The sequence below is a fragment of the Vicia villosa genome, linkage group LG1 (genome assembly GCF_029867415.1).
Source record: "Vicia villosa cultivar HV-30 ecotype Madison, WI linkage group LG1, Vvil1.0, whole genome shotgun sequence".
In the NCBI taxonomy this organism is placed as follows: Eukaryota; Viridiplantae; Streptophyta; class Magnoliopsida; order Fabales; family Fabaceae; genus Vicia; species Vicia villosa.
Genome location: NC_081180.1, coordinates 190,424,683 through 190,437,062, shown reverse-complemented (window position 1 = coordinate 190,437,062; position 12,380 = coordinate 190,424,683). Strand labels below are relative to the sequence as shown.

Here is a 12,380-nt window from a genome sequence, read left to right as displayed (position 1 = left end):
AAGACCTTCATTTGTTTAGACCACTTGTCGTAATTCTTCGAATCAAGAATCGGTAAATTGGACGGGATTCGATCATTGGTACTCATTGTTGCAGCGGAATCGGATCAGAACCAGTGCTCTTGATGCCAAATGTTGGAACATACAAATCAAATTAAGGTTTCTTTAATGGAGAAAATAGTGAATTGAAGAAGATGAAGATTAGAGAATGAAAAGAAAATAATAGAGAGAGAGAGAGAGAGAGAGTAATTGAGGGTGAGATAGTGAATTGGCATTAACCACAAAATAGGAGTAGTGAGCTCCTTATATAGTACATATTACAAACTGATTGGAATGAATTAAAATACCCAAAAACAAAACAGAAAAACAGTTGGGCTTCAGTGTAACCGGTTACGGCAAACAGCGTAACCGGTTACGCAAACGCAACACCTACAGTGACTCTGTTTCACAGGTTCGTAACCGGTTACGGTAACAGGCGTAACCGGTTACGCCAACTGAAGTGCTAAAAATAGTAGTTTCAACACCTTCAACATCCATTTCCGCAAAATCACAGCATCACAAAATCGCATCAGGAATTTCAAGCAGCATCATCAACAGAACAACAACAACAACAATTGAGTCGCAACAACAAAATCATTGAGAAGATTCACACGGCTTCATATAAATTAGAACCGATTCTCCAGATCGCAGCAACAAATATTATCATCACCAATGAACCGAAAACGATCCGTATTCATCTACTTCACAATCCGTGCCTTCCTCGGAACCTGCAAGTCGCACTATAAACAACACCTACAACATCACAGTTCGCAATACAACTTGGCTCATCACAGATCAAGTCATCACCTCACGGTCCAAACACCAACGCGAAACTGACAAAAATAGGTTCTAATCGCAACTCAATTCAACACTAAACCTGCGATCAGCAAGCAACAACTTCATCATCATGAACTTCTACAAAAGATCGCAACCGATCCGCTCGCCATCACCGATTTAGAATTTAAACAAGCTTCACCGATTCTGCAACTCAACAACAATTCAACAGCACAGCCAAATCTTCAACTCAGATCACCGCTCCATCAATTCAGCAACAATACAGGAACTCGCGCATCACTGATCGAGCCGAAAGAGATCCATCACGCAACAACTCTCTCCTTCGTCAGTAACCATTTTTTTCTTGTATGGCTCTGTTTTCATATTTGCTTGACTATTACCGATTAGAGTTAACCATCTTGCTTGCTTGATTTCATAAATTGTTATTGGAATTCGTTCCATGTTATGAAAGTATAATTTGTTCTTTGTTGTATCATTGGAGAAGAGGAAATAATAGAGGGAGTATTACGTTGAAACAAACAGAGTTGAGTGTTTGAGGTGAAGAGGATTGAGAAGGACAGCGTGAAACCGCATTGGAGAGAGAAGTGAGTGAATTGGAAATGTTTGAGTTAGGAAAGTGCAGATCTGTTAGAGCAGAAAAATAGTTAGCGTGAACTATAATAGAGGAAGAAGAAATTGAAAAGAAGAACAGAGGTGGACCGAGTGAGAGATTATTGAGAGAGGCGCAGTGGCGGAGCCACGTAGGTACAGGGGAAGGCCATGGGCACCCCTTTTATTTTATTTTTTTATATAGAGAAAAATACTAAAATGCCCTCATTTTAAGTCAAAATTCATTCATTTTTTATTTTCCTTCATTCTTTCACGAAAGAAGCGATTCAATAAAATGAAACGACTACTTCCATCTGCCCATCGAGCGGACGTTGCCGACGTGCCGCCGCAGTTGCCGGAGGAATCATTTCAATATTCTCAAATAAAAAAAGTATTCTTTTTCCTTTGTCTATTTTGTATTTTTAGGATTTTCATCTTCTTCTTTGAAAATGGTTAAATTTCTGAATAATCATTAAGGGGTGCTGAAGATTGGTTTAGATTTCTTTTCAGATTTCTCTGTATTGTGTTTTTAGGGGTACTTACTGAGACATTTTCTAGATTTTTAAAATGTTGGATTTGTGATTTAAGGAGTTTCTGCATTTTTTAAATCTTTAGATGTTGTTTTTTTTTTTGGAATGTTGAAACCTGATTGTAATTAGAACCTGATTTTGGGAGATTATGTTTTTTTTTGTAATTTTAGAATTTGATTAAGTTTAGTTGAAAGATGAAATACTGTTCTATTTTGTTCTTTTATGTGTAATTTGTGATTGTTAATTGCAGTTTGAATGATAATTTTACTAAGAATGAAAGTATTAGATTTATAAGAAAAGCTTGGTAGAACAAAGATTGTAAAGTCTCATGTTTGAGTGATTGTAACTAAAATTAAACAAGTCACAATACCGTAGTGATAATTTTTGGGGTTAAATACGATTTTAGTCCCTATAAATATGCGACTATGTAATTTTAGTCCCTCTAAAATTTTTCTTCAATAAATGGTCCTCGCAAACTTTTCTGTCTCCAATATTGGTCCCTCCTGTTAGTTTCCACTAACGGAGGCTGACGTGGCACGCCACGTGAAAGTCATCTTGACAAAAATATGAAAACGCTTGAAATTGCGGGGGTTTTAAACCTCTTCTAAACCCAGAAAAAATAAAAAAATTGGTTCTGAACTTTTCTTGAAGAAACTATGCAAGTCAGAAGTAATACCTATTGATAGATGCTGATACATACAAGTGTACTTGAAAACTTCACTTGAATGAAATAAATGGAGGGTAACACACACAAATTTTGAAAAGATGCAATGCATTTGCCTATGGCTATGATGGTAGATAATTAGATATTAAAAGACATGCTTCTAAATATAATATAGTAAAACTAAATCATGCTCCTCCTTCCACGCTTGTGTAATTTTCAAGCCTATATTGCGTGACAAGATGTCATCTGAAAAAAGTTGAGCACCGGGATTTTCTGATGCAAACTTCACCTGTCATTCCATTTTTGAAGATGAGGAAAACATATTTGTCAACTAGAGAAAATAATAATAGTAAAGATAATGTAAATATGGTAAATATAGTAGCAACAATTTTTAACAGTTTAATAGTTCAAATGATCAATTGGAAAATGTTTCCACGACAGGAAAACCGTGCAATAGCACCAAAAATATTATACACACATATTAATAAGTTTTTAGGAATTGATGTAGCCCCTAGTCCCTAGCTAACTTTGAATCTCCGTGGCTCTTTTTCAGGAATAAAAACCACAAGTAAATCACCTGAACGAAGCTGGCATGCACAACAATGAAAGGGAACATAGCTTAATAGAGTTGAGTACATACAGGTACTACCACAGATGTGTTATTCCTTAACATCTTCGGCGAACTCTACCTTCGCCAGTGATGATGATCACTCAAAATTGATCTGAAATTTTGGACTGATTAAACCCTGTTGCCATTTGAATTTACCCAAGAAAGGTTTCACAAAATGGTTGGGTTCTTGTCCAATATTCTGGGGAATGATCTTAAATGTCAAATCTACTTTATTTTTAGTGGAGAAATTGATCTTGGGAATAATGTTAGGATATTCTTGTATTTTCTTTCTCTTTCTTATTGTTTGATTGGTTATAGGCTATATCCGCCCGATTCTTTCAATATATGGAAAATGTGGTAAAGCATACACAGAAGGTTGTGATGATAGATCCTGTTACTAAATGTGAAATCGTTACATACGAAAAAGTTTGGAATTATACTATTATAGATATTAGTTTGTTGGGGTTTGGAACTACTTTTCCTCAGATTTCATTAGCTACTATTGATGTTATACAGAATCTAGGAAACTTAAATGCTGGAGGTTTGGGACCTGGAACACTCGTTGGTTCTGCTAATAAAAAATGTAACGCCCCGAATTTAATTAATTTTTTAATTAAATTAATCAAGGATTTATTCGTTGGAATTAGTCGAAGTCGGGATTTATCGGTATTATTCTAAAGGCATAGTTGGATTAATGTGTTGAATTGAGTAGTTAAGTTTATGGTTGGAATAGCCGGAGAAATTGGAGCTATTGTAGTTGTGGAATATTATTGGGAATTATATTCGTTGTGTTATGCTATTATTCAATTATGTGTGTTATTTGGCTTAATTGAGTAATTAGAGGAATGTTATGAATTGGGCATAAATGGAAGAAACATAACACAATGAGATTGGATTGTGGGTTAAGCCCAATTAAGAAAATAAGGATAGTAAGAGAGTTAGGGTTTTAGAGACATAACTCTCATCTGGAGAAAGAAGAGAAAGAAGGGAAGAAAGAGGAAAGCTATGGCATGAAGAGGAAGGACTCCATTGAATAAGGTGAAGCTTTTGCTAAGGTAAGGGTGGGGTTCTTACTCTCTAAGGGTTGTCATGGTGATGTTTATGGTGGGTTAGATTGTATGTTATTCTCCATGGATGTGTGAGTTTGAAATTGTTAGGGTTTATGATAGAATCCATGAAATTATGCCATTAATCATATTGTTGATGTGTGTGTATGTACCCATGACTATAAACATGTTTAGGAACCTTACATGTGTGGTAATTGGGTTTCAATTTATGCATAAATGGTGTATGGGTTAATGAGTGTTATATGAGGGGATTAGGGAAGAAAAATGGTGATTTCTGAGTTTTCACGCAGTGTAGGTCGTGTCGCACGCTCGCGAAATGTGAACAGAGTCGCCACCAATATATTTATCCTAAAAGGAAAGGAATATCAGAAAACCTAAGATGAATAAGAACGAGGTCTTTCGACCAGAGATAGGGTACGGGAGTCGGTTACGCAAGGGGAAGGTACTAGTACCCCTCACGCCCATCGTACTCGATGGTATCCACCTATGTTTGTTGCTATCTAAAGGGTGTATAAATCTAAAGCTTAATTACTAAGGGAATGCATGCAAATGAAAGAAAAGAAACACGGGGAAAATAAGGTTTATAAATAGTTGTGCTCGCTTAGGCCCCGCGACCCAATGCCTACGTATCCTTTTCATGAATCAGAGCGTCGTAGTTCGGCTCACATGTTTTTGTTTGTTTTTGTGTTTTTTTAGTGGACGAAGTTACATTCGCACTCCGCTGCTCGACCTCTGGAGTCTTAAGCTGGGAATGGAGCAGAAATAACGTGTCCGATTAGGAGAAAGAATGCCCTGAAGGCAAGAGAAAGAATGCCTCGGAGGCAAGAGAGAGAAGAGAGAAAATTGATTTGTGTCTTTTAGACGTAATTCCATGATGAACAAAACCCAATACAAGGCTTCGCACCACTTCATTACTTTGTTTAGGTCTGAGCCTTTATTAAGTGTTTTAAGTGTTTTTGGTTGAGTGTTTTTTAAGGGAATTTACTTTGCAATTTGGATCACATACAAATGTATAATGATCGAGAAGCAGATTAGGGAATGAATCCCACTCATTTCTATCCCATTAGTTAATGTTCGAGAAACAGATTAGGGAATGAATCCCACTCATTTCTCTCCCATTAAGTAGTGACCGAGAAACAGATTAGGGAATGAATCCCACTCATTTCTATGCCACTAAGTGATTGAGAAACAGATTAGGGAATGAATCCCACTCATTTCTCTATCACTTTCTTAATGTGATTCGCATCTCTATTTGTTAATGTTTTAATGTCGAAAGAGAAAAAGAAGAGGAACACTAGCCTAAAATGAATAACTAGCTTAATGTTATGAAGGGAACTTCTAAGTCCTAATATTGTCATGGTTTCTACCTAGAGTTAGGAATAAAGAGACATGAAAGTTAAAGTCACAATTAGAAGTCATAAGTAAGATACATGAGCAAAATTGAGTGAGGATACAATGGTACCAAATTATACACAAGCATGAAGTAACAAGCCAAAAAAATATAGTACAAAAGTGGCCTAAAAATACTACTATTTTTATATTGATTTTTATGAGAGAAATTGAATTACAAGTCAAGCCCAAAGGATTAAAACAAATAGCCTAAAACTACTATTTTTTATGATTATTTTATATGCAAGATATGTATTAAAGTCTCAAAATTAATAGGGAAAAAGTAGCTTTTTATTCACTAAAAGCAATATGAAAAAATCTAAGTAAAACCTAAATTTGTTAAGTAAAAGGAATAGAAACAGGGGGGTGCAAATAGCAAGGCGCCGGGCCTAGCCCAAAGGGGTGTTTTTGTTCAGATTTGTGATGCCAAAAAAAGTAGCATGGGCCGAGGGGTGTGCAGATTAGAATTCAGCCCAAGACTTGATCCAAGGATTCTTATAACTAAATTAGGAAAATTTTACTTCGTACCCCTACAATTGCCCTTCTACCCCTACAATTTTGTAAAAATGCCAACTTTACCCTCAATAGTTAATAACCATTTTACCATTTTACTTTTTACCATTCATCTAAAAAATCAAAAAAATTCAAATATGCACCCCTACGCACCTTCAATTCGAAACACTTCTGGTAAGTCATCCGGTTCACAAATTAACAAACCGGAACACATTATGCAAGTCATCCGGTTTGCTTTTTTTTTTCCCGGAAGACATTCTAAAACTGTTCCGGTAATACAAAAATCAAACCGGAACAGATAAGCAAAGTGTTCCGGTGCATTTGTAATCAAACCGGAACAGTTTTGAAAAGTGATCCGGTGAACTTGATATCAAACCGGAACAGATTGGAAAACTGTTCCGGAACGCATTTTGTATTTTTAAATTTTTGGTTTTTTTTTTAGGTATGGAAGTTCCGCTCCAAATTTGTCGGAAAAACGAGACAGCTATAGATACCACTGATGTTTTCACAACTTCATAGAGATTTGTCACACGGGAAGAAGTTATCCGGTGGGTTAAAGAGACCGGAATCAACAATAAAGTGACTGTTATCATAGCGCGTTCAGACACTTAAACAGGCAAAAGAGGAAGAAGTAACAAAGTTATATTTGCGTGCGATAAAGGTGGAAAATATAAGGATAAAAGTGAGACTCAAAGTGCTACTAAGAGATGTGGATGTCCATTCAAAATCAGATCGACTCCGGCAAAAGATGGGTCTGGATGGAAGGTTGATGTAAAATGTGGAGTTCATAATCATGGTTTACCAGATAGATTAGAAGGCCATTCATTTGTTGGTAGGTTGACAACAGATGAGAAGCAGCATGTTGCTGATTTGACAAAGAGACATGTTCCGCCTAGACACATATTGACTTCCTTGCAAGAGCGAGATCCTGAGAACGTCACTCGGATCACGCAAATATACAAGCATAAAAGTGTGATTGAAGCGGAGATAAGAGGTCCAGGAAGTGAGATACAACATTTGCTTAAGCTTATAGAGGAGGCGAACTATGTTTATTGGAGTAGGAAACGGGATGATTGTGAAGTTGTGAGAGATATTTTTTGGGCTCATCCAGATTCGGTAAAGTTGCTGAATCTTTTTCCTACTGTCTTGATTATGGACGCCACTTATAAGACCAACAAATATAGACAACCTCTGTTTGAAATAGTTGGTATGACATCGACCGAGTTGACATTTGCGGTTGCATTTGCTTATATGGAGTGTGAGCAGACAGAGAGTTATATTTGGGTCTTGGATAAGCTGAAGCAATTGTTTGTGAAGAAAGATGTGGTTCCACAAGTGATTTTGACGGATAGAGATCTTGCTTTGATGAAAGCAGTTGAAGTTGTTTTTCCTACGACGCATAACTTGCTATGTCGCTTTCATATTAACCAAAATGTTGGGATGAAATGCAAGGAATATGTGATGAAAGACATGCGAGAGACGATAGGCACATTGTGGAAAGATGTTGTATGGGCTAGTAATGAGGTTGAGTATGGTGTACGGTTGCAATATCTTGAACAAGCATGCTTTGCTTGTACTAACTTCCTCGATTACGTGAAGAACACTTGGTTGATCCCACATAGGCAAAGATTTGTAGGCGCATGGATTAATCTAGTGCTTCATTTTGGTAACACCACGACAAATCGGTATGTCATAATTCTTAAAATATTTATTTAGTATTAATTTTTGGAATATTATTTTTTTATACCTTCTTTGTTTATTTTAGGGTTGAATCTGCACATTGGAAGCTAAAGCAGATGTTAGGAAACAGCCTTGGTGACATGGTCAAAGTTTGGGAAGCTATGAATTCTAACCTAAAAATCCAAATAGGTAACATTCGAGCTTCGTTTCAAAAAAGTTTTTATGAGGTTGAGCACGCACACATTAGTCCATTTTATGATAATTTGCGTGGTTCAGTATCGAGAGCTGCTTTGAGACGCATTGCAGAAGAGTTATCGAGGCTTGATTATGTGTTAAATAGTAGGGAAACATGTGGTTGTACTATGAGAACAAGTTATGGGCTACCTTGTGCTTGTGAGATGGGAAGATCGATTGTTGTTGGAATCCCATTACAAATAGAAAGTGTTCATCTTCAATGGAGGATACTATCTATGGAAGGTGACTTGCCTTTAGATGAGGAAGCTGGTTCGGAGGATGATATGAGTAATGCAATTGATGAATTATGGAGAAGGTTTAAATCACTAGATGTTGTTGGAAAAAGAGCATTAAAAAGTAGGGTTTGTGAAATTGCATATCCCACAACAACTTCATTGTGTCCACCACCTGAGAAAATAAAAACTAAAGGCGGAGTGAAGAGGAAAGGGAAGAAACCAGTTGGGTATGATGTTTATAGGGATCCTTCAGGTTTTGAGTATGCTGATCAGGCGTCTCAATGTTCACAAAAACAATCGCAAGCATCACAAACTTCCAGGAAGCAATCACAATCAAAGAAGCAATCACAAGCAAAGGATGAGGATTTCACTCTTCAGTTTCCTTGTCATATTAGGCCATATATTACCGAGATTGTTAATGTTGTAGCAGATGGTAATTGTGGATTTAGAGCAATTGCTTCGTGGCATGGGTATAGTGAGGATGGTTGGGCAATGGTTCGTCGTGACTTGGACATGGAATTAAGAGAAAAGAAGGACTTATATGAGAGATTGTTCGGTCTAAGTTTATCCGAAGTGAGAAATGGATTGTTGATAGATCATGTTGGTTTTCAACCACCGGAGAAATGGTTGACACTACCAGAGATGGGTTATTTGATAGCGAATCGGTATAACATTATTCTTGTGCTGCTTGGTAACCCTTGCTTGACCTTTTTTCCTATGACAACAACATTTTCTCCAAGTGCTCCTACATATTGCATTGGCCTTGTCAACAGGAATCATTATCTTCGGGTAACCTTTATATATATTTTATTTAATTACTTATATAATTACTTATTTAATTACTTATTTAATTACTTATATAATTACTTATTTAATTACTTTGTTAATTATTTTTATGTCATGAAATCAGGTTAATATGAAAGAAGGCTTCCCGCTGCCACCCGTCACGGTAGATTGGATGAAGTTTCGTCATCAAGTGGCGACATCTTGGATGTTAGGATTTGCTGGACGTCTTCAACATTGGCATCATCTTACGCCTATGTTACCATCACGTGTTAATATAGATTAATTACGTGACTTTAATTTATATGTAATATTTTAGCTAAAAACGTCTTATTGTTTGCAGTAGAGGACTGATTGAAGGGAGATCATAAACATGATTTTTTCTGTTGGTAGTTAGCTGCTGTTCTGTTAGGAATGTTAGGGAGTGGCTGAATTTTGTACTTGGCTTATAAAGGATTGGCATAGGTTCAAGGTTAATTAAAACTGAGTTTTGTTTCTGTTTTCTCTATGGTATGCTACTGGTTTGGGTTTGCTGCAGGGTAGTGATGGCTGTTTGAGATTGGTTAATGAAACAGTGATCGGGTTTTTGTTTGAGAATTAGTGCTGGTCTGTTGATACATAATATGGGGCTGGTTGAATTGATATGGCTTAGTGTGGTTTGAATTGATGTGTATGTGACTTGACTGGCCCCTGCATGATTTTGTTTTTCCAACTTCGATTTCCTGTTTTCTTTTTTGACTTTAAGGGAGGTTCCGAAACTGTTTCTTTGTTATTGTTTCAGTCAGCAATGCATATACTGACTTGCTTTGTTATTGCAGGGCTGCAGCCATGTATGTCAACTGGTGCCATGGTATAATAAATGTTGGAAAAGTCGTGAGCAAAGCTTGGAGAACAATACGGAAATATGAAGATCCAGGAATAAATATAGGATGATTATATTCTGTACAGGGTTCTTAATGTCAAAGATTTGTAATGAGATTTGTACTTTGAAATTTAGATATTGTACTTTGGTGGCTTTTTGAATGTTTGGAATAGAATGGTTTTGAATTGAATGGATGTAACTTGATAATTCAATGGGCCCTTTGATGAAGAACATGGTTTTTTGTAATTATTGCGACTTTGAAAGCAATGAATTTTGAATGAAACTCTTTGGATATTTACTTGTAATATATGTATTTGAAATGTGTGGACTTTGATGTAATGGGAATGATTGAAGTATGATATGAAATTTTTTGTAATGGATATGTGTTTTGGACACTTGAATGATGATGGTTGGTGGATAATGCTAGTACTTGAACCAATGAGTGTGTTTACATTTTTTTATAATGATGAATGATGTAGAATGTAGAATTTGGATGATGTAGAAATAATTTGAATCCACCTTAAATGAGAACCTAGAAACAATAGTAAAATCCCAACTCTTCGAAATCCTTAATCCTGTGCTAGATGAATGCGTGACTTATTTTAGATGACCTAATATGCGAATGATTATGAGAACAATAAGCCAGATAGAAATAAAAATTAGGTGGGCAAATTTTGGGGTGCAACAGCTGCCCCTATTTAATCGTCTTAAACCTGAAAGTGAGATCGGCGTTAGCCTTTCGAGCATTCGAGGTAGAAGAAGATTAAATACTAGGTGAACCTGAAAATTTGCTTGGAGAAAGATGAGATCCATTGGGATGAAAATGACATCAACTCTAAGGAAGATTGTATTAACTCTGGGTTGAACAAATTAACTCTGGGTTAAAAATGAAAAATAACTCAACTCTGGGTTGAAGAAGAAGAGTGGGTCAACTCTGGGTCGGAGAATAAAGGGAATTCAACTCGGGGTTGGATAAGAGGTAAACATCAATTCTGGATTGAGAACGGAAATGGAACTCAGTATTAGTGGGACAAGATATGGGTATCAACTCTGGGTTGAGACATGGTAATTCAACTCTGGGTTGAAAGAGGGTAGATGAACAATTAGAAATGACCGTCAACTCTGGGTTGAGTGGAAAAATAAAGATGACCGACAACTATGGGTTGAGTGGGAAAGACAAAAGATGACCGTCAACTCTGGGTTGAGTGGGAAAAGGATCAACAAGGAATAACCGTCAACTCTGGGTTGAGTGTGAAAAGAGAAAAGATAACCGTCAGCTCCGGGTTGAGTGGGAAAGAAAGTAGGTAACCATCAACTCTGGGTTGAGAGGGAAAAGGTGAAATCAATTCTGGATTGAATAAAGGATAACCGTCAACTCTGGGTTGAGTGGGAAAAAGAGAAAAGATAACCGTCAACTCTGAGTTGAGTGGGACAGAAAGACAAGGATCAACTCTGGGTTGAATAAAAGATAACCGTCAACTCTGGGTTGAGTGGGAAAAGTGAAATAATCAATTCTGGATTGAACAAGGGATAACCGTCAACTCTGGGTTGAATGGGAAAGGCAAAAGATAACCGTCAACTCTGGGTTGAGTGGGAAAGGCAAAAGATAACCGTCAACTCTGGGTTGAGTGGGAAAGACAAGAAATTACCGTCAACTCTGGATTGAGTGGGGAAAAGATAAGATAACCGTCAACTCTGGGTTAAGTGGGAAAGAAGAAATCAATTCTGGATTGAACAAAGGATGACCGTCAACTCTGGGTCGAGTGGGAAAAAGGATAAAGGATAACCATCAACTCTGGGTTGAGTGGGAAAAGGAATCAATTCTGGATTGAGTAAAAGATAACCGTCAACTCTGGGTTAAGTGGGAAAGGAAAATAAAAGATAACCGTCAACTCTGGGTTGAGTGGGAAAGAGAATCAATAAGAAATATCCGTCAACTCTGGGTTGAGCGGGAAAGGAAACAATAAGAAATATACGTCAACTCTGGGTGAGAGGGATAAGATAATTAACTCGGGGTTAAAAGATGAAAGGAAAATCAACTCTGGGTTGAACACAAAAACATCAACTCTGGGTTGAAGAAAGATGAACATGATTGATTTTGGGAGATGACAAAAAAAAGGTAACTCTGAGTAATCCAGTGGAATATCGATTGAATGCTTGTAGGGACCTCATCTAATGAGTAACTTGGCTTATGCTTCACATGCAAATGTTTGATTTATTTAGTGCACTTCTGGAGATGCAATGCAATGAATTCTATATGCAGTGTATTGATTGATCAGGGTTTCTGCCTTGTGAAAGGAATAGATTAGATGGAGTTCAGAAACTCTGCTTGATAATCGAGGTGGGGTGGCCCCTGCTTTATTGATGATTGGGTTATGTGGGAGAAATGCCAA

General features: G+C 36.9%; 1 protein-coding gene across 1 annotated transcript; it reads left to right on the top strand.

Moving 5' to 3' along the window:
* The first annotated feature begins 3,568 nt into the window (after positions 1–3,568).
* LOC131661614 (PKS-NRPS hybrid synthetase cheA-like) lies at positions 3,569–9,726 on the top strand. The gene is made up of 6 exons (XM_058931214.1): positions 3,569–3,806; positions 6,809–7,877; positions 7,958–8,061; positions 8,149–9,131; positions 9,253–9,396; positions 9,664–9,726. Exons 1-6 carry the CDS (start codon positions 3,569–3,571, stop codon positions 9,724–9,726), a joined length of 2,601 nt encoding a protein of 866 aa, XP_058787197.1.
* Positions 9,727–12,380: the final 2,654 nt, after the last annotated feature.

Excerpts from the sequence above, each read along its gene's own strand:
- LOC131661614 (XM_058931214.1), top strand. The coding sequence starts at position 3,569 with ATGGAAAATGTGGTAAAGCATACACAGAAGGTTGTGATGATAGATCCT. Across the intron at positions 8,062-8,148 it reads TAACCTAAAAATCCAAATAG|TATCGAGAGCTGCTTTGAGA; the intron begins GTAACATTCGAG and ends TGCGTGGTTCAG. Across the intron at positions 9,397-9,663 it reads CGCCTATGTTACCATCACGT|GGTAGTGATGGCTGTTTGAG; the intron begins GTTAATATAGAT and ends GGTTTGCTGCAG.